This window comes from Meles meles, chromosome 1, assembly GCF_922984935.1.
Source record: "Meles meles chromosome 1, mMelMel3.1 paternal haplotype, whole genome shotgun sequence".
Classification (NCBI taxonomy): Eukaryota; Metazoa; Chordata; class Mammalia; order Carnivora; family Mustelidae; genus Meles; species Meles meles.
Genome location: NC_060066.1, coordinates 37582265 through 37606039, shown reverse-complemented (window position 1 = coordinate 37606039; position 23775 = coordinate 37582265). Strand labels below are relative to the sequence as shown.

At 39.7% G+C, this 23775-nt stretch overlaps 1 protein-coding gene across 1 annotated transcript; it reads right to left on the bottom strand.

Moving 5' to 3' along the window:
* Window positions 1–51: 51 nt before the first annotated feature.
* On the bottom strand, window positions 52–22163 carry LOC123936624 (cytochrome c oxidase subunit 6C). Its single transcript, XM_045997068.1, has 4 exons — window positions 22048–22163; window positions 20811–20937; window positions 12504–12632; window positions 52–167 (listed from the first exon to the last, which is right to left on the bottom strand). The coding sequence occupies exons 2-3, from the start codon at window positions 20922–20924 to the stop codon at window positions 12519–12521; spliced, it is 228 nt and encodes a 75-aa protein (XP_045853024.1). The 5' UTR covers window positions 20925–20937; window positions 22048–22163; the 3' UTR covers window positions 52–167; window positions 12504–12518.
* Between the last annotated feature and the right edge of the window lie 1612 nt (window positions 22164–23775).

Below are 23775 nucleotides of genomic sequence, written 5' to 3'. Positions count from 1 at the left end.
TCTACAACCCTGAATTATCAGAATAATTAAACAGAAACCGACTGTCCAAAGTATTTGTTAGTTGTTTATTTATCAAGACAAACTATTCCATAACTCAATATTCGTGCTTCATAGTTCAGGAACACAGGTCAGTGACAAACTTCAATTGAACTCAACCCAAAGAAATTCTGTGGAAAAAAAACAGTGGCTTAAGTTAATGACAAGCATTCTCTTAATACCTCACCACCGTTAAAGTCACATGAGGTCTACTCCTACTAGTGGAGCCTACACTTTGCTCACTCACGTTCTGCCCAGGAGAAAACCATTTCTGTGCATAGTACACCTTACTCTAATTTCTTATTTTTCTTTTTTTTTAATTTATTTTTCATTGACCAAATTTTGTCTTTTTCCTCCCTCTTAAGTCCACTCTCCTCCATTCCCGTCTCATACCCACATACTATTCTTAAAAGCAGCAGCCCACCTGTTCTAAACAATATTTCTATTCCTGTCTCCAAATCTGTTTTTCTTACTTTTTTTTTTCCCTTACTGGGAATTACTTGAGAATACAACTTCTCATTTAAAAAAAAAAAAAGTAAAAATATAACAAACATTTACAAATTAGACTGTTAACATCTGATGATGAAATGCATACCCACTGTAGAAATTGTGAAAATGTCAAAGTTTCAAGAAAACAGCAGTGTTAAGAGTCCATACAGAACCGTTAATATTTTCTTATCTTTTTACCTTCAGTCTTTTTCTGTGCAATTTTTATTAAATAGAGATCACCTTTATGTAAAATATTTTCTATTTATATAACCTCATGTTACTTTATGAATATCATTTCTAATGAACATCATGTCCACGGTATGAAAAACTAATTCCTTATCAATTTTCCAATGGCTGGAAATAAAGTTCTTCCTATTTTTTGTAAGTAATAAAGTATATACTTTGTGCATGCATCTATCTGCATTTCAGATAGTTTCTTTAATTTTAAATTAGGTGGAAATTACTATGTTCATATTATCCTTGAGTCTTTTAAAAAACTAAAGTCAACTGCAGCAGGTCTTCATACCCCAGGAGAATCATACATACATTATCCATACACATGCATACACACCCACACACCACTATGCACACCGCAGTTGGAATGCTCATTCAGGAACATTTTGCCTAAAAAGATAGCTGAATGACATTTCCCTTGTCACATCAAATTCACATAGGGGTAGTGGATGGAATCATTACTTAAATGGTTCTAAATGCTTTTATGTTAAGCTTGAAAAAAGTTAAATACATGAATGATAAGATTGCAGAGTATGGAAAGTTTCACATGCTTTCAGATCCAGTGGACCTTTCATCAGCACACAAGTCACTTCTTCATTGTCAACAGAATCTTATCCATGAGGCCTAAAGACTTTGTGGATATAACAAACCAAATCAGAATCTCTGGAGGGCCACCTAGTCACTTATGGAATGGACACCTAGCTAAACTATAAAAGGAGTCAAAATTCTTTTTTTTTAAGTACTTCTAAAAGTACTTTAAAGCACATTTTCCTAATGCCAATCTGGCAAGCCACAATAGCATAACATGAAATGATTCTGAATATAAAGAATTGTGAGAACACTAGAAACCAGTTAAGAAGCTGCAGCAACCAAACATTAATACAACAGAAAAACCTAAAACGCCAGGAAATTTCATGGAATTCTTTCTCACTCTTGCCTCACCCCCTCCTTGGTGCAACACAATGTGATCAGAAGGAACCTGACCAATTCCTGGCTCCTCCCACAGGATGGAAGGTAAAAAATTAAAATTGCTTGCAACATTCTGACTTGTTTTCACAATTAAAGCACTCAATAAAATACCTAGGAATAAATCTAACCAAGAAGATGAAAAGACCTACACTCTGAAAACTATAAGACATTAATAAAAGGAATTGAAGATGATACAAATGAATGGGAAGTCATGGATTCAAGACTTTTAATTGTTAAAACATCCGTATTCCTCAAAGCAATCTAGAGATTCAATGTAATCTCTATTCAAAATGCCAACAGCATTTTTCACAGAACCAGAACAAAAAATCCTAAAATTTGTATGGAACCACAAAAGATCATGAACAGCCAAAGCAATTGTGAGGAAGAACCAAGCTAGAGATATCAATCCCAGATCTGAAAATACACTACAAAGCTGTAGTAATCAAACAGTATAGTACTGGTACAAAAACAGACACAACAAAGGAAGAGAATATAGCCCAGAAATAAACCCATACTCATGTGGTCATTTAATCTACATGACAAAGGAGGCAAGCATATACCAGGGAAAAGACAATCTCTTCAATAAATGGCGCTGGGAAAATTGGACCACTTTCTTATGCCACACACAAAAATGAACTTAAAATAGATTAAAAACCTAAATGTGAGACGTGAAACCATGAAACTCCTAGAAGAAAACATAGATAGTAATCTCTTGGATGTCAGCCTTAGCAACATATTTATGGACATGTCTCCTCAGGCAAGGGAAACAAAAGAAAAATAAACTATTAGAACTATACCAAAATACAAAGCTTTTGCACTGCAAAGGAAAAGCATCAACAAAATAAAAAGGCAACCTACTGAATGGGAGAAGGTATTTGCAAACCAAGTATCTGATAAGGGGTTAATAAAAGTGTATAAAGAACTTAACACCAAAACAACAAATAATCCAACTAAAAATAGGCAAATGATCTGAACAGACATTTTTCCAAAGACAACACACATGACCAACAGACACACTGAAGGATGTCCAATATTACTAATCATTAGAGAAATGCAAATCAAAACCCGAATGAGCTAATACATCACAGCAGTGAGAGCGCTAGTATCAAAAAAAAAAAGATAACAAATGTTGGTGAGGACGTGGAGAAGAGCCCTGTTGGTGGGAATGTAAATTAGTGCAACCACTATGGAAAATAATACAGAGGAAGGGAGGAGCAAAGATGGCAGAGGAGTGGGAGACCTAAATATCATCAGGTCCCAGGAGTTCAGCTAGACAGTCATCAAACCATTCTGAACACCTACAAACTCAACAGGAGATCAAAGAGAGGAGCAACGATTCTAGGAACAGAAAACTGACCACTTTCTGGAAGGTAGGACGTGCAGGGAAGTGAATCCAAGGCTAATACAGGAAGAGAGACTGTGGGGGCAGGGGCCGGCTCCCAGCAAGCGGTATAGCAGTGGAGCACAAAACTAGAACTTTTAGAAGTCTGCTCCACTGAGGGACGTCGCTCCAGAGGCTAAGTGGAGGGTGGAGCCCCTGAAGGGACAGTGTGGTCTCAGGGCCCAAGGGGCCACAAAAAGACCACGGGTGTCTGGGTGTGGCAGAGCTCCCAGGTATCAACGGTGAAGCCAGCTGCAGAGACAAAGCCAAGAAGTGGGCTCTCAGCTCAGGGTTACCTTAAACCGTGATCCAAGGCACAGTCAACCACAGCTCTTCAAGCAGGAACCCAAGTGGCAGATCCAAAGGGACCCTCGTCCTTCCTCCTCTAGGAGGAGTGGTGTGGGAGCACACTGCAGGAATCTGCTGGGTTTGGAGACTCCAAATGGGACCATGTGCCAGAGATAGAAACACTCGGTCACAGGTCAAGTGAGCATGGAGTGTGGCCAGAGACCAGGAAGACAGGAGTGATTTGACTGCTTTTCTCTGAGGGTGCACTGAGGAGTGGGGCCCTGAGCTCTCCGCTCCTACAGGGCCGGAGATTGGGAGGCTGCCATTTTCATTCCTGTCCTCCAAAGCTATACGGAAAGCCTTCTGGGAATAAAAGCTACTGAGAGCAAACCTAAGATTACTTAGCCTGGCCTGACAAGGGCAGTGCCTTGGGCAGACATTTGAGAATCACTGCAACAGGCCCTCCCCCAGAAGATCAGCAAGAACATCCAGCCAAGAACAAGTTCACATATCAATGACAATTGCAGAACTCCAGAGCTAGGGGAAAGCAACACAAAGAATTCATGGCTTTTTCCCTAGTCTTTCAAAGTCAAATTTTTTAAATTTCCTCACCTTATTTTTTAAAATTTTTCCTCTTTCCTATATTAATGTTAATTATTTTATCTTAATACCTTAATATGTTAGAACTAGAGTTCAGAATGACGATTATCAAGGTGCTAGCTAGGCTCAAAAAAAGCATGGAAGATACTAGAGAATCCCTTTCTGGAGAAATTAAAGAACCAAAATCTAACCAAGTTGAAATTTAAAAAGCTATTAATGAGGTGCAATCAAAAATGGAGGCTCTTACTGCTATGATAAATGAGGCAGAAGAGAGAGTTAGTGATATATAAGACCAAATGATGGAAAATAAAGCTGAGAAAAAGAGACAACTACTAGACCACGAGGGGAGAATTCAAGAGATAAGTGATACCATAAGGCAAAACAATATTAGAATAATTGGGATTCATCCCAAAAGAAAAGGAAAGAGAGGAAGGGACAGAGTTATATTGGAGCAAATCATAGCAGAGAATCCCCCTAATTTGCCCAAGGGAACAAGCATCAAAATCCAGAAGGCACAGAGAACCCCCTTCAAAATCAATAAATATAAGTCCACACCCTATCATCTAATAGTAAAACTTACACAAGTCTCAGAGTGACAAGGAAAATCCTGAAAGCAGCTTGGGACAAAAGGTCTACAGCATACGTACAACAGCAGAAATTAAATTAGATTGGCAACAGGCCTATCCAGAGACCTCTCAGGCCAGAAAGGACTGGCATGATACATTTGAGCACTAAATGAGAAAAATATGCAGCCAAGACTACTACTATATCCAGCTAGGCTGTCACTGAAAATAGAAGGAAAGATAAAAGGCTTCCAGGACAAACAAAAACTCAATGAATCTGGAAATACCAAACCAGTGCTACAGTAAATATTGAAAGAGGTCCTCTACGCAAAGAGAGAGCCTAAAAGTAACAGACCAGAAAGGAGCAGAGACAATAAACAGTAACAGTCACCTTACAGGCAATACAATGGCACTAAATTCTTATCTCTCAATAGTTACCCTGAATGTAAATGGGCTAAATGCCCCAATCAAAAGACACTGGTTATCAGAATGGATAAAACAACAAGACCCACTGATATGCTGTCTACAAGAAACTCATTTTAGACCCAAAGACACCTCCAGATTTAAAGTGAGGGGGTGGAAAACAATTTACCATGCTAATGGACATCAAAAGAAAGCTTTTGAACATCAAAAGGTGTGGCAATCCTTGTATCAAATAAATTAGATTTTAAGCCAAAGACGATAATAAGAGATGAGGAAGGACACTATATAATACTTAAAGGGTCTGTCCAATAAAAGATCTAACAATATTAAAGATCTATGACCCTAATATGGGAGCAGTCAATTACATAAACCAGTTAATAACAAAATCAAAGAAACACATCAACAATAAAGCAGTAACAGTAGGGGACTTTAACACACACACCCCCATCGAAATGGATAGATCATTTAAACAAAAGATCGACAAGGAAATAAAGGCTTTAAATGACACACTGGACTAGATGGACATCACAGATATATTCAGAACATTCCATCCCAAAGCAACAGAATGCACATTCTTCTCTAGTGCACATGGAACATTCTCCAGAATAGATCACATCCTGAGTCATAAATTAGTTCTCAACCAGTACCCAAAGACTGGGATCATTCCCTGCATATTTTCAGACCACAATGCTCTGAAACTAGAACCCAATCACAAGAGCAAAGTTGGAAAGAACTCAAATACATGGAGGCTTAAGAGCATCCTACTAAAGAATGAATGTGTCAACCGGGAAATTAAAAAGAATTGAAGAAATTAATGGAAACAAATGAAATGAAAACACAACTGTTCAAAATCTTTGGGACACAGCAAAGGTGATCCTGAAAGTATACAGCAATACAAGCCTTTCTCAAGAAACAAGAAAGATCTCAAGTACACAACCTAAACCTATACCTAAAGGAGGAGAAAGAACAGCAGGGAAAGCCTGAACCCAGCAGAAGAGAAATCATAAAGATCAGAGCAGAAATCAGTGAAACAGAAACCAAAAAAACAACAAATCAACAAAACTAGGAGCTGGTTCTTTGAAATAATTAATAAGATTGATAAACCCCTGGCCAGACTTATCAAAAAGAAAAGAGAAAGGATCCAAATTAATAAAATCATGGAAGAGAAGAGATCACAACCAACACTAAAGAAATACAAGCAAGTATAAGAACATATTATGAGCAACTATACATCAGCAAATTTGACAATCTGGAAGAAATGATGTATTCCTAGAGAGAGACATAAAAACTACCAAAACTGAACTAGGAAGGGGCGCCTGGGTGGCTCAGTGGATTAAGCCTCTGCTTTCAGCTCAGGTCATGATCCCAGGGTCCTGGGATCGAGCTCCGCATCCGGCTCGCTGCTCAGCAGGGAGCCTGCTTCCTCCTCTCTCTCTTCCTTCCTCTCTGCCTACTTGTGATCTCTGTCAAATAAATAAAATCTTAAAAAAAAAAAAAAAAAAACTGAACCAGGAAGATATAAAAAACCCAAAGAGACCCATAGCCAGTAAAGAGATTGAAGTAGTCATCAAAAATCTCCCAACAAACAAGAGCCCAGGGCCAGATGGCTTTCCAGGGAAATTCTACCAAATATTTAAAGAAGAATTAACACCTATTCTCCCGAAACTATTCCAAAAAATAGAAATGGAAGGAAAACTTCCAAACTCAGTTTATGAGGCCAGCATTACCTTGATCCTAAAACCAGACAAAGACCCCATCAAGAATTGCAAACCAATATCCTTGATGAACATGGATGCAAAAATTCTCACCAAAATATTAGCCAATAGGATCCAACAGTATATTAAAAGTATTATTCACCATATCCAAGTGGGATTTATTCCTGGGCTGCAAGGCTGGTTCAACATCCACAAATCAATCAATGTGATACAATACGTTAATAAAAGAAAAAACAAGAACCATATGATACTCTCAATAGATGCTGAAAAAGCATCTGACAAAGTACAGCATCCTTTCTTAATCAAAACTCTTTACCGTGTAGGGACAGAGGGTACATACCTCAATATCATCAAAGCCATCTATGAAAAACCCACAGCGAGTATCATTCTCAATGGGAAAAAACAGAGCTTTTCCCTTAAGGTCAGGAACACCGCAGGGCTGTCCATTATCACCACTGCTATTCAACATAGTACTAAAAGTCCTAGTCTCAGCAGTCAGACAACAAAAAGAAATAAAAGGATCCGAATCGGCAAAGAAGAACTCAAATTCTCACTCTTTGCAGATGACATGATACTTTATGTCGAAAACCTGCAAGACTCCACTCCAAATCTGCTGGATCTTATACAGGAATTCAGTCAAGTGTCAGGATACAAAATCAATGCACAGAAATCAGTTGCTTTTTTATCAGTTGTATTTCTATACACCAACAGTAAGATAGAAGGAAAAGAATTAAGGAGTCGATCGCATTTATAACTGCACCCAAAACCGTAAGATACGTAGGAATAAACCTAATCCAAGAGGCAAAGAATCTATACTCGGAAACTATAAAGTACTCATGAAAGAAATTAAGGAAGACACAAAGAAATGGAAAAATGTTCCATGCTCATGGATTGGAAGAATAAATATTGTGAAAATGTCTATGCTACCTAAAGCAATCTATGCATTTAATGCAATCCCTATCAAAATACTTTTTTCAAAGAAATGGAACAAATAATCCTAAAATTTACATGGAAAAAGAAAAGACCCCAAATAACTACAGGAATGTTGAAAAAGAAAACCAAAGTTGGTGGCATCTCAAGTCCAGACTTCAAGCTCTATTACAAAGCTATAATTATCAAGACAGTATGGTACTGGCACAAAAACAGACACATAGATCGATGGAACAGAAGAAAGGGCCCAGAAACAGACCCTCAACTCTATGATCAACTGATCTTCGACAAAGCAGGAAAGAATGTCCAATGGAAAAAAGACAGTCTCTTCAACAAATGGTGTTGGGAAAATTGGACAGCCACATGCCTAAGAATGAAACTGGACCAAATTCCTTATACAACACACAAAACAGACGCAAAATGGATGAAAGACCTCAATGTGAGAAAGGAACCCATCAAAATCCTTGAAGAGAATACAGGCAGCAACCTATCTGACCTCAGCCGCAGCAACTTCTTCCTAGAAACAATGCCAAAGGCAAGGGGAGCAAGGGCAAAAATGAACTATTGGGACTTCACCCAGATAAAAAGCTTTTGCACAGCAAAGGAAACAGTCAACAAAACCAAAAGACAACTGACAGAATAGGAGAAGATATTTGCAAATGACATATCAGATAAAGGGCTAGTATCCAAAATCTATAAAGAGCTTATCAAACTCAACACTCAAAAAACAAATAATCCAATCAAGAAATGGGTAGAAGACATAAACAGACATTTCTGCAAAGACATCCAAATGGCCAACAGACACATGAAAAAGTGCTCAATATCACTAGGCATTAGGGAAATACAAATCAAAATCACAGTGAGATATCACCTCACACCCGTCAGAATGGCTAAAATTACCAAGTGAGGCAACAACAGATGTTGGCGAGGATGAAGAGAAAGGGGAACCCTCCTACACTGTTGGTGGGAATGCAAGCCGGTGCAGCCACTCTGGAAAATAGTATGGAGGTTCCCCAAAAAGTTGAAAATAGAGCTACCCTACAACCCAGCAATCGCACTACTGGATATTTACCCTAAAGATACAAATGTAGTGATCTGAAGGGGCACGTGCCCCCAATGTTTATAAGCAGCAATGTCCACAACAGCCAAACTATGGAAAGAACTGAGATGTCCATCAACAGATGAATGGATTAAAAAAGATGTGGTATATACATACAATGGAATACTATGCAGCCATCAAAAACCCCCCAAATCTTGCCATTTGCAACCATGTGGATGAAACTAGAGGGTATTATGCTAAGCGAGATAAGCCAATCAGAGAAAGACAATTATCTTATGATCTCTCTGACAAGAGGAATTTGGGGGGGAGTATCATGGTGGATAGGGAAGGGAAAAAATGAAACAAGATGGGACCAGGAAGGGAGACAAACCGTAAGAGACTCTTTTTTTTTTTTTAATATTTTATTTTTATTTATTTGACAGAAAGGTCACAAGTAGGCAGAGAGGCAGGCAGAGAGAGGGAGAAACAGGCTCCCCACAGAGCAGAGAGCCCGATGCGGGGCTCGATCCCAGGACCCTGAGATCATGATCTGAGCCAGAGGCAGAGGCTTAAACCGCTGAGCCACCCAGGCGCCCCCCCCGTAAGAGACTCTTAATCTCAGGGAACAAAATGATGGTAGCTGGGGGTGGGGGGGATATGGTGGCTGGGTCATGGACATTGGGGAGGATATGTGCTATGGTGAGTGCTGTCAATTGGGTTAAGACTAATGATTTACAGACCCGTACCCCTGAAACAAATAATACATTGTATGTTAATAAAAAAGGAAGGAAGAAAGAAGGAAGGAAATAATACAGAGGTTTCTCAGAAAGTTAATAAAATTACCATATGATCCAATAATTCCACTATTGGGTACACCCAACTATGCACGCATACAAACATACATACACGGTGAAATACTATGAAGCCATAAAAAGGAATGAGATGTTGCCATTTGCCACAACATGGATGAATCTACAAGGTATTATGCTAAGTGAAGCAAGTCAGGAAACAGACTCCTAAATACAGAGAACTGGGTGTAGGGAAGGAGAGGAGTGAGGGATAGGAAAACAGGTGAAAGGTTTTAAGAGCTACAAACTTCCAGTTATAAAACAAGTCATGGAGATGAAAAATACCATACAGGGAGAAAAAAATAAGTTGGGAACAGATGCAAACTACAGCAACATAATAAAAGCCATATATGAAAAGTCCACAGCCAATATCATACTCACTGGTCAAAGCCTGAAAGCTTTTTCTCTAATATCAAGAAAAAGATAAGGATGCCCACTTTTACCACTTCTATTCCACAAATGACTAGAAGTTCTAGCCAGATCAGACAAGAGAAAGAAATAAAAGACATCCAAATTGAAAGGGAAGATGTAAAACTATCTCTATTTGCAGGTCTTATATGCAGAAAATCCTAAAGATTCCACAAAAAAAACCTGTTAAAATAGGGGCGCCTGGGTGGCTCAGTTGGTTAAGCATCCGACTCGATTTGGGCTCATCATGATCTCAGGGTTGTGAGATCAAGCCCTGGATCAGTGTCCACGCTAAGCATGGAGCCTGCTTAAGATTCTTTCCCTCTCCCTCTCCCCCCAGCTTGCCCACAAGCGCATGCTCTAACAAACAAACAAAAAAACCTGTCCCAATAAACTAAATGAGCAAAGTTGCAGGATACAAAATCAACACACAAACACCAGCTGTGTTTCTATCCACTAACAATGAATAATCAGAAAAAAAAAAAATTAAGAAAACAATCCCAATTATAATAGCATCAAAAAAATATGTACGAATACTAATCAAGAATGCAAAAGACCTACATACTGAAACTACAAAACACTGCTGAAAAAAATTAAAGACATTAAGTAAATGGAAAGGCATCTCATGTTCATGGAGTGGAATACTTAAAATTGCTAAGATGTCCGTATTACCCAAAGTGAGCTACATAATATAATGTAATCCCTTATCAACATCCCAACAGCATTTTTGCCAAAGTAAAAAAATGCACCCTAAAATTCATATAAACTACCAAAGGACCTTGAATTGCCTAAACAATCTTGAAAAAGACAACGAAGTTGAAGAACACTTCCTAGTTCCAAAACTTACTATAAAGCCACCAGTAGTCAAAGTAGTGTGGTACTGATATAAAAACAGAAATATAAACAAATGCAACAGAACAAAGCCCAAAATAACCCCTCATATATACGTAAAAAAATTACCAGCAAAGTTGCCAAGACAAATGCTAGTGGGAAACTGGATATTCATGAAAAAGAAAGTTGTACCCTTTTCTTATCTCATATCCAAAAATTAACTCAAATGGATCAAAGACCTAAAACTATAAAACTTACAAGAAAATGAAAAAGTTTCATGACATTGGATATGGCAATGATTTCTTATAGGACACCAAAAACACAGGCAACAATAAAATATAGGGGATGGGGAATATAGACCCCATCAAAATTTTAAATGCCTGTGCGAAGACGACAATCAAGGGAATGAAAAGGTAATCTACAGGATGGGAAAATATATTTGCAAATCATATCTGATAAGAGTTTTGGAGAATTACAACACAACAACAAAAAAACCCCCAACTAATTAAAATGGGTGAAGAATTTAATTAGGTATTTCTCCAGAGAGGACATATAAATGGGCAACAAGCATGAAAAAAGATGGTCAACATCATTAACCACGAGGAAATGCAAATCAAAATAAAAACCCAGTACCACCTCACACCCATTAGGATGGCTACTATGAAAAATAACAGAATAAATGAAACAAGATGGGATTGGGAGGGAGACAAACCATAAATGACTCTTAATCTCACAAAACAAACTGGGGGTTCCTGGGGGGAGGTGGGATTGGGAGAGGGGGAGCGGGCTATGGACATTGGGGAGGGGAGGCGAACCATAAGAGACTATGGACTCTGAAAAACAACCTGAGGGTTTTGAAGGGTCAGGGGTGGGAGGTTGGGGGAACAGGTGGTGGGTGATGGGGAGGGCACGTTTTGCATGGAGCACTGGGTGTTGTGCAAAAAGAATGAATACTGTTACGCTGAAAAAATAAATAAAAAGGGAAAAAAAAAATAACAGAAAGCATGTAGTGAAACTAGAACCCTTCTGCACTACTGACAGAGTATAAAATGGTGCAGCTGCTATGTTAAACAGAAGTGTTTCGACATTAAAAACAGAACTACTATATGATACAGCCGCTCCACTTCTGGGTACATACCCAGTATTAAAAGGGGTTTTAAAGAGATATTTGCACATATCATAGCAACATCATTATTACTTGGGGTAGGGGGAGAGGGCAGGCTCCACACCCTGCTCCATCTCACAACCCTCAGATCATGACCCAAGTGGAAATCAAGAGTCAGATGCTTAACCGACTAAGCCACCCAGGCACCCCTAACATAGCAACATTATTTATAATAGTCAAAAGGGGGAAGCAATCCAAATGTCCATTAGAGGTGAATGAATAAGCAGTATGTGGTATATACATACCATGGAACGTTATTTAGCCTTAAAGAAGAAGGAAATTCTGACACATATTGTAACGGATGAATTCTGAGGACATTATGTTAAGTAAAATAAGCCAAATATTATAGCCAATCAAATACTGTATGATTCCACTTAAATGAAGTACTTAGTCAAATTCAGAGACACTGAACAGAATGGTGGTTGTCAGGGGATAGGGGGAATATAGAGTAATTCAAAAGGTCATCTTGCAAGATGAAGAGTTCTGGAGATCGGTTGTACAACAATGTGCATATACTTAACAATTAACGTATTTTACCACAATTTTTAAAAAACGTTAAACAGTAATTCCAACAGCGACATTACCTTTACATTCCAAAATCACTTTGCACTCTGAAAGATACCAGCCCTCCTCATCTCCTCAAAATCTTTCATGGAATCGTAATTTCTGTAGAAATCTGCATATGCCTTCTTTCTTGGTTCGGCCACACCAAACTAAAAAATAACATATCCCATTAGGGCTTATTTTTTAAGCCATTAGAAACAATATCCAAAGACAACATAAATCATGTTTGTGTTTACCTTTAACTTGAACTCTGTATTTCCTAAGACAAAGTTGGAGGCACTAACACAGATGCAAGGAAAGATAAAGCAACCTCATGGAAACTACTCAACAAAGGGGCCTTCTTCACCTGCAGACAGATTATTCCTTTTGCTGGGTGTGGGTATACAGACTGGTTAAGAGCAAAGGAAGATACCCAGAAAGCTAAAATACTTTAGGAGAAGACAGCAGCATTCCCTCCAGCAAAACCTAGTATCTCCAAAGCTGACACATGCTAATATATTCTGGCTCAATTTAACTTAATTAACTTATATTAACTTCAAAGGAGTGAGATCAATTCTGTCCCCATCAGCCTCTGAAAGACACCCGAAGCTTTCTATCTGGCAAAACCAGTTCTAGGTGATTTACACTTCAATATCATTTAAGGCCTTAGGATATATATTGACCTGTTTTACACAGGAGGAAATGGGACTCAGAATGTAAGTGACCCAGTTAAGGTCTAGGAAGAAGCACTAGGTGGTAGGTTGGTTCAACCAGGATTCAAACCCAGATCTGTTATGTGGCAAAGATTTTTATTTTCCACAAAATACTACCTAGTAGAATTCAATGTGTGGGTTATAATCCAAAATCATATCTCATCCTGTATATAAAATCCAGCAAAAAATTCTTCAAGTGGGGCGCCTGGGTGGCTCAGTGGTTTAAGCCGCTGCCTTTGGCTCAGGTCATGATCTCAGGGTCCTGGGATCGAGTCCTACATCAGGCTCTCTGCTCGGCAGGGAGCCTGCTTCCCTCTCACTCTCTCTGCCTGCCTCTCTGCCTACATGTGATCTCTCTCTGTCAAATAAATAAATAAAATCTTTAAAAAAAAAAAAATTCTTCAAGTGCCAATCTACTTCCATTTAGGTACTACAGAAATATATGGAATCATGACCTTTGGTACTTACAGTCAGAGTCCTTTACTTCACCAGTTTTCCTGCCTCACCTCCTATGAAAATTCCCAACTTCTTCCAGTAAGACCATGAGACGGGAGACCCAGTGCAACCCTCTGAACCGAAGCCAGCACATTATCCAGAAGGCAACTGAGTATTTGTTAAAACAATAGTATTTTTCCTTTTAAAAATATGGTAGGATGGGGCACCAGGGTGGCTCAATCATTAAGCCTGTCTGCCTTAGGCTCACGTCATGATCCCAGGGTCCTGGGATTGAGCCCCACATTGAGCTCCCTGCTTGGCGAGAAGCCTGCTTCTCCCTCTCCCATTCCCGCTGCTTGTGTTCCCTCTCTTGCTGTATCTCTGTCAAATAAATAAATAAAATCTTTAAAAAAAAAAATAAATAAAAATATGGTAGACTAAAATAAAGTAAAAGGCTCAGTGAACCCCAAAATAAAAGCAAATGGATGTTACAACCCCACCTAAATTATTTTGTTTTCTGTTACACTTTAGACTTTTTTAAGTCTGAAAAATCCAGACTTCAGCAACAAAAATACAAACTATCAATTTAGATCCACTACACCATGAGTTACTTGAAACCAATAAAATCTACATATGAGGGGTGCCTGGGTGGCTCAGTGGATTGAGCCGCTGCCTTCAGCTCAGGTCATGATCTCAGGGTCCTGGGATCGAGCCCCGCATCAGGCTCTCTGCTCCGCAGGGAGCCTGCTTCCTCCTCTCTCTCTGCCTGCCTCTCTGCCTACTTGTGATCTCTGTCAAATAAATAAATAAAATCTTTAAAAAAAAAAAAAATCTACATATGAGGCCTTATACAGATAAGCAAATACCTGAAGATTTAGAAAAGTATAACTCATGTAACAGTAATTTTCTATGGAAAAAAAAAATCTATTCAGGGTAAGCACTGCTCATTTGCCTCAAAATCTAACCCATATTAAGGAATTTAGACTTAGCAGATTAACTTAATCAAAATGATTTAATGGATGGTGACTATGTAAAAGGCAAAGAAGCTGATTAAAATTGGAAAAATCAGTTAAAACTGAGAACAAAATAAAGGCCAAATCTTTAAAAGCATTCAACACTAAGTGCATAAGGGAAATGAAGGATGCAAGCATCTACCAAGGGAACAAAGTTTACACCCGCCTTACTCTTTAATAACTCTAGATCCCTCAGTGCTTTGTGAACTTTCCTTCCACTCAAACACTAATTAACTATACACAACACTGACTAATCTACCAACCAAATTTTAAAATTTTTCATTCAGAATAGACTGACAATTGGTCTGACATGGGTTCTTAATTTAGTAGAACAGACACAACCTGAGGCAAATATTACTTAAAATACAATGTTTCCAATATTGTACAGTCTGGTACAAATGACTGAGAACCTACCAGAACACTACCAACAGATCTGGAGAAAAATAACACTTGAGTGGGCCTTGAGGATACACTGGAATTTGCCACACAATGGGATGAAAGACATTCCTGTTGTGTACAAACCCATGGGAGAAAGCAGAAATTTTCTAATATCAACTAGTTATAAAGGGCTGGAGGGCTGGGTATATTAGGCTGCTGGGAAGATGACGGAAAGGCAGAAAGAGCTAATCATAGAGTATCTTAAAATCAAGACCAAGTTTCAGCAATCACCCAGAACCCATTAATAAGTGATGAAACCAGTTTAGAAGACTGCAGCCAGTAGTTGATATATTTCTTACTGTAAGTCAAAATTTTGAAAGCCACTGCACACTATACATGCAGGAACTCAATACCATAAACAGATCTATTCTACAGGCTATAGTTAAAAGTGGTAAGAATCCACACAAGTTACCAAGGCCTGAAGTTTGATAGTGACAATGAGAGTGAAGAAATGACTTCCCCAAATTCCTCTCCTCACTCCCACTTCATTTCCTCATCCATCCATCCACCCTTTTCCCATAAACATTTATTTCATGCCCACTACATGCCAGGTAGCAACTATCTCAAAGAGGATGTATGTAAAGGGTTTACATTTTTATGCCTATCTCCTCATAGGGTCCCAAAGCACAGATCCCTTAGTGCTTTTGCTCAAGTTGTTCTCCCTCCCCTCAGGCACTTCAAATTCACCCTAACTTTAAAGGCATAAATTCAACCTGCTCTATCAAAGAGCATGTCAAAGAGTAAGACCCACAATACCCCACACCTATTGAAAGAAAAACACAAAAGCAGCAATCAACCATCAGAGTACGGTCCTAGTACATGGAGGACAGGGTCCTTCTTGACCACCCTCATTCCTGCAAACTGTTTATAATCTGCTCCAGGAACAGCTCTGAGAACTGAAATATCCTTTTATTTATATTCTATTTTGCAACAAATATCTAATTTTTCACCTCCCCCAATCTGACTCTCTCGCCACCAACACAACTGCACTAGCACAATCTGTTTAATGTAAAACCCTCCTGAAACTCTGGATCTCTTGAAAACATACAATTTCTAAAGGAAGGCTTAAATCCTAAATGGTGGTCAGGTTAATTTCATTCACTTTCAGCTTTTGGCAACTTAATAGCTAACCATTCCCCATTCCCAAGGCAGACAGCTGTGCAGGTGTTCCTGGAGCAGTTTACAGGAAGCCTTCTGGAACAAAGATGGGCAAGAAGTATCCTCTCCTCCATATACCAGAGATCTGTACTCTGATAGCTAACTGCTGCTTTTGTTCAGAGGCCCAGACTTAAAAGGATAGAGCACCTTTCTTCCCCTCTCTCATTTTTCTCATTTTCTCCTTTTGGGAACCTGACATTAAAGACTTGCACATTCAAAGGCATCTACACATACACTCCTCAGGGAGAATGCAGAATGGATTAAAAAATGACCCAACTATATATGCTGCCTGCAACACACTTATTTCAGATCCAAAAACAAAAACAGACGGAAAGGGAAAGGGTGCAAAAAGATATTCTATGAAAACAATAAAAAAAGAGACCAAGAGTGGCTTTACTAATATCAGACAAAATAGAGGGATGCCTGGGTGGCAAGAGGGGTGCCTGGGTGGCTCAGCGGGAGGGATGCCTGGGTGGCTCAGCGGGTTAAGCCTCTGCCTTCAGCTCAGGTCATGATCTCAGGGTCCTGGGATCGAACCCCACATTGGGCTCTCTGCTCAGTAGGGAGCCTGCTCACCCCCCCACTCTGCCTCTCTGCCTACTTGTGATGTCAAGTAAATAAAATAAAATCTTTAAAAATAAATAAATAAAAAGGTCACAAGAGACAAAGAAGGATTTTATATAATCATAAAAGCTTCAACAGAGTAAGAATTTATACAATTAGAAAAATTTACTCACCTAATAACACCAGCAAAGTATATAAAGCAAAAAGTGACAGAATTAACAATAACACCTGAACACTTCAATACCCCAATCTCAATGACAGGCACACCAGACCTAAATAAGGAAATAGAGGACTTAACTCATTAAACCAACAAAATCTAACACATACACAAAGAACACTCCACCCAATAACAGAATACACATTCTTTTTTTAAAAACAGTGATTTATTTTTTATTTATTTGAGAGAGAGGGAGAGAGAGAGACACACTCCACAAGCAGAAGGAGGAAAAGAGAGAAGCAGTCTCCCCTGCTGACCAGGGAGCCTGACGTAGGTCTTGATCCCAGAACCCTGGGATCATGACCTCAGCTGAAGGCAGACACTTAACTGACTGAGGCACCCATGTACCCCCAGAATACACATTCTTCTCAATTACACACAGGATACTTTCCAGGACAGACCATATATTTAGGCCATAAATTAAGTCGCAAAAGATTTAAAAAGACAGATATTATACAAAGTATGTTCTCTGATCACAATGGCATGAGACCAGAAATCATAACAGAAGGAAAACTGGAAAATTCACAAAACTGTGGAGATTAAGCAACAAACTTTTAAACCACCAATGGAAGAAAAAAGACAAAACAAATGAAATCAGAAAATATTTAGAGACAAATGAAAGAACAAAACACACCAAAACTTAGAGGACACAATGAAAGGAGTGCAAAGGTGGGGCAATTTTTGGCTAGAAACACATTTATTAAAAAACAAGAAAGAGGGGGACCTGGATGGCTCAGTGGGTTAAACCTCTGCCTTCGGCTCAGGTCATGATGTCAGCGTCCTGGGATCGAGCCCCGCATCAGGCTCTCTGCTCAGTGGGGAGCCTGCTTCCTCCTCTCTCTCTCTCTCTCTCTCTGCCTGCCTCTTCACCTACTTGAGATCTCTGTCAAATAAATAATAACTTTAAAAAAAGAAAAAAAAAAAAAAGAAAGATCTCAATCAACCACCTAACATTAACAACTCAAGGAACCAGAAAAAGAACAAGATAAACCAACAGCTAGAAGGAGGGAAATAATAAATATTAGAGCAGAGATCAACAAAACAGAGACGAGGAAAAAAAAAAAGAGAAATCAACAAGGCTAAAAAAACGGGTTCTTTAAAACTATCAAGAAAACTGACAATCCTTTAGCAAGATGAACTAAAAAGGTGGAAAAGTTCAAATTACTAAAATCAGAAATGAAGGCGGGGACATTACTACAGAGTCTACAGAAATTAACAGGATTATAAGAAAACAGTATGGGGGCGCCTGGGTGGCTCAGCGGGTTAAAGCCTCTGCATTCGGCTCGGGTCATGATCCCAGGGTCCTGGGATCGAGCCCCGCATCGGGCTCTCTGCTTGGCTGGGAGCCTGCTTCCTCCTCTTTCTCTCTCTGCCTGCCTCTCTGCCTACTTGTAATCTCTATCTGTCAAAAAAATAAATCTTTACAAACAAAAAAAAAAAAAAAAAAAAAAAAAAAGAGAAAGAAAACAGTATGAACAACTGTACACCAGTAACTGGATAACCTATATGAAAGGATAAATCCCTGCAAACACAAAACTTACCAATAATAAATCACAAAGAGAAAATCTGAATATAAGCAGTAAGGATACTGAATCAGTAATCAAAAATCGCCCAACAAAGAAAAGCCCAGGATCTGATGGCTTCATTGGTCAATCCTACAAAAAAATTAAAGAATACCAATCCTTCTGAAATCTTTCCAAGCTGAAGTGGAGGAACACTTACTAACTCATTTTACAAGGCCAGCATTTACCCTGATACCAAAAACAAACAAAACACTACAAGGAAACTACAGACCAAAATCCCCTATGAACACCGATGCAAAAAAATTTAAAGAAATAAAAAGAAAAAAAAAAATCCCTTCACCAAATCGTAGCAAACTGAATTCAGCAGCATATTAAAAGGACTGTATCCAATTAACAAGTGAGGTTTATTCCTAGAATGCATGGATGGTTCAACATACTAAGGGTCCAACATACAAAATCAATGTAATGTATATTAACAGAAAGAAAAAAAAAAACCTACAGTAATCTCAATTAATGCAAAAAAGCATTTAACAAATTCAATATGCTGTCATGATAAAAACACTCCAACTATAGGAACAGAATGAAAGTACTTCAACATAAACCATATGATGTCTATCTACTCTTGTCACTTCCATTCAACACAGTATTCTAACTTATAGCCAGAGCAATTAGGCAAGAAGAGAAGTAAAAGGTATCTAAATGGGAAAGGAAGAAACAAAATCATCTGTTTACAGATGATATATGTAGAAAACCTTAAAAATTCCACACAGAAAAAACCTGTTGGAACCAATAAATAAATTCAACAAAGCAGTAGGATGTAAAATGTCAGACAGTACTACAGAAACCAACAGGTTGCCTGAAGAATTACACACAGAATTACCAATGACCTACCAATTCTACTTCTGGATATATATATACTGAAAAAAACTAAAAGCAGAGTCTTGAAGAGATACCTGTAACCCATGTTCATAGAAGCATTATTCACCATAGCTAAAACATGGAAGCAACTCAAATGCCCATCAAAAGTGAATGAATAAGTAAAATGTGGTACAGATACATAATGGAATTTTAAGATTTTATTTATTTGACAGAAAGAAAGCACAAGCAGGAGCAGCAGGGAGAGGGATAAACAGGCTCCGCACTGAGCAGGGAGCCAGACATGGGGCTCGATCCCACCACCCTGGTACCATGACCTGAGCCAAAGGCAGACACCTTACCAACTGGGCCATTCAGGTACCCCATACAATGGAATATTATTCACCTTTAAAAGGAAGGAAACTCTGACATATCCTACCATATAGATAAACCTGAGAGTCATTATGCTAACTAAAATAAGCCAGTTAAAAAAGACAAAATAATATATTATTCCATTTACATAAAGTACCTAGAGTGAGTCAAAATAAGATATAAAAAGAAATGTTTAACAGAATGGATGGAGAAGGGATGGGTTTACTGTTTGATGGATATAGTTTGTTTTACAAGATGAGTGATGGAGATAGGTTGTGGGGATGGGCATACAACACTATAAATGTATTTAATACCACCAAACTGTACACTTAAAAATGGCTACATTTTATCTCTAGTTTACCATAATATAAGAAATATATATTTTTTTTAAAAGCCCCAAAAGGCATAATGTCAAAATCCACAGAAGGCACAGCAATTAAAATGCAGTTCTGTTGCAAGAAATTCTTCAAGCTGCCAAACACCACCTTCCCCATCCCTCTGCTTTAATAAAATTATATCTTTGTGTATATCCTTGTGTGACCGGCTGAATTGGCTTCCAAAATTCATGTGTTGAAGTCTTAAGACCATAGTACTTCAGAATGTAACAGTATTTGGAGATAGGTCTTTAAAGAGATAAACTAAAAGGACCTTTGGAGACTGAGTCCTAATCCAATGTGACTAGCATCCTTTCAAGTGTAAATTTAAACAAAAACACAGTAACAGAGACTGTGTGAAGACGAAGGGAGAAACCCACCTACAGGCCAAGGAGAGAGGCTTCAAGCGAAATCAACCTTGCAGCCAAACTGATCTTGGATTTCTAGCTTCTAGAACAGTAAATAAACTTGTGTTGTACTTTGGCAAACTAATACAGCTTTCTTTAGAGATGGAGAACAAGCTATCTAGAGAATATGAGGTATTTTCCTCTCACACTGAGGTAAGTGGGGGAAGGAAGTGAGCACATCAGAGAAGGAGTTTCTTTAAAAGATTCAGAAATACTTATGGAAGTATTTTCAAATTTAAAACACATTTGGGGGGCAAAATAAAAATTAAACATACATACCTTATAGAAAGCTGCAACCCCCAGGGATACAAGGAAGGCGCCAACAACATGAAATCGCAGGCGCTTGGCCAGAAGGCCTCGCATCTGAGGTTTCGTCAAAGCACTAGAAGTCATGGTAGTTATTCTCCTTGATAAGTAAAATAATAAAAACAACTCTGAGAACACAGTAAGATATCTAAACAACTCTTACACAGAATTCATTTTAGTACCTAGAGGAGCACAGGCATAATTCCTCCCACAAAACCTAAGGTGTTTATTTTGATTAATTTTTTAAGCCTAAGGTGTTTAAAGGCTAAGCCTGCTTCAGGGTCTCGCCGCCTCCCGCCGCCCCCCCAACCCCGCCCCGCACGCTGAACAACCACCCTAAATAAGCAAGATCACTGCGGCACAGTGGGGAGCAAAAACTAACAACAAAAATCTCCCATTCACAGTTAAGATAAGCAAGGGCTCTAAACTGACAAGTGCAAACGTATTTACAGCCATCTGCTCTTCTGAGAACTTAAGTATCAGCTCATTTGTCCCATTTTACTGACCAGAAAACTAGGGCACATGGAGGTGACGTGTAACTCTTCCAAGGTCACAGGGTAAACGACTTAAACTCGGGCAGGAGCCCAACCCCTCCAGGGCCCACCTAGCGACTGCCGCGCTGTCCCACAGGCCTTAGGCCAAGAAGGCTGGAGGGCTGGAATGAAGGACCGTGGTAGCGCTGGAAGACTGCAGGACGCTCACCTTCCCCTCCGCCTCCCTCCCCATCAGGCACAGTGACCCTTTTCCACCTTATGCAGTCGAACCACCAACTTTACCACACAGCAAGGAAGCACCCACCGCGAGTAGACGCTGCTGTTTTCCTCACGTTGCCCCATTTGCCTCACGACCCCCTGAGGAAGAAACCACCACTCCCTTTTCACGGGTGAAAACCCTGGCGCCAGACAAGTCAAATGACCTAACCAAGGTCACACTGGGGGAAGAACACAGCGGAGACCGAGGGGCCAGCCTCCTTCGAATCCCAGTTGCTTCCTCCAGACCGCTGCAGCCCACCCGGCCCCGGCGACCCCGCCGCCTGCCCGCAGCCCTCCTAAGGCCGCGGCGGGGCGTGCAGGGGTCGACCCCTGAGAGGTGAGGCTCCCCGACCGCGGAAATACGGGCACCACTCAACTCCAGGGCTGAGGGAGGGCAGGCAACGGAACGCAGCAGTTAGGTGAACCCTGAGAACGAACACCAAAGCAACACGACTCACCTCTACACCAACCTCAAACCTAACGTCCTTCCTGAGAAAGAAATGGACGGCGTTCCAGCCGTGCGCAGGCGCAGAAGAAGAAGCAGCGGAAAGGACGCAGCGACGGTGGCCGGAAGAGTTCAAACGACCTCCGGCGCGCCTCCCGACTGTCACAGCTGAAGTTGAAGTGAGTGGTTAGTTTCTTCCCTGTAAGACCTTGGACTAAAGGCTTGACCTTTTAAGTCGGTTTTCATAGTAATTTGGAGATCACATAGTAATGTGATCTTACTCACATATAGAGTTGATATGAGTTTATTAGAGATACAAGGATATTCGGTATGTAATATTTTTAAATGTACCTTACAAATACAGTGCAAATCATCCTGGGCCCATGCATCCCACAAACCATGTGCACAAACTGTCATTTTCATTATTAACTAACCTTATGTGAATAATCGTTTGGTTTGGGTAAAGGGTTACTAAGACAGCCAAGTTCTAGGAGCTCAGAACCCAGCCAATGAAACGGACATAAACAGATTAATATCAGTCCCAAGTGGTGGCGATTCCATAGAGACATGACCGAGCTACTGCAGAAGCAATTACCCGTCTGGCGGAGCTGAACAAGTTCTAATGGATGTATTTGTGAGGGTTTTTGTTAAGACAAGTGTTTTAAAAGAAGGCAACTGGAAGTTGATGGAAAGTGGTGTGTAAGGGTAAAGCAATCCTATCATAGGTGTGTCAAGCTTGATTTTCATTGAAATAACTTGAATTTATAGCGTTGTTTAAGTCAATTCAGCAAGTGCTGTGGAAAATACGTTAGGATACAAAATATACATGGTATAGATTCAACATATATTGATGAAGCGTTTACTATGTACCAGGTTCTGCTGTATAGTAGGACAAATCTTCAAGGAGGTACATTCTTATCAGGGAATCTTTGTTCTCAGCAGACACTGTTAGGGTGAAACCTTTCAGCCACACAGTAAAGGCTGGTGTTAATTGAGGGTCCAAGTGGGTTTCTACCTCAGTAACATTCTTTTCAGACCTCTTACCAACCATCTACCCAGCTAAAAATCTTTACATGGGATTTGCCCAGGTGGTAACGTGTTCCCATTTCTCACCCCTACAACTGGCCCAAAGAGCAAGCAGTAAATTTCAGAATTCATAGGGATTGTTGTGTGTTGAATAATTAGGGAAAGCTTTAGGGAAGTCATGGAAGAGATGGAAATGAAGCTCAGTGTAATGGAGAGACCTGGAGAAGTGGAGAAATTAAGAGACAAAATTGGTCAGAAGAATGTGGCACAGTCGCCAAATTGTGGAAAGAACTAAGATGCCCGTCAACAGATGAATGGATAAGGAAGATGTGGTACATATACACAATGGAGTATTATGCCTCCATCAGAAAGGATGAATACCCAACTTTTGTAGCAACATGGACGGGACTGGAAGAGATTATGCTGAGCGAAATAAGTCAAGCAGAGAGAGTCAAGTATCATATGGTCTCACTTATTTGTGGGGCATAACAAAGAACACGGAGGACATGGGGAGATGGAGAGGAGAGGGAGTTGAGGGAAACTGGAAGGGGAGATGAACCATGAGAGACTATGGACTCTGAAAAACAACCAGAGGGTTTTGAAGGGGCGGGGGAGGGGGGGGGTGGGAGGTTGAGGAACCAGGTGGTGGGTAATAGGGAGGGCACGTACTGCATGGAGCACTGGGTGTGGTGCAAAAACAATGAACACTGTTACG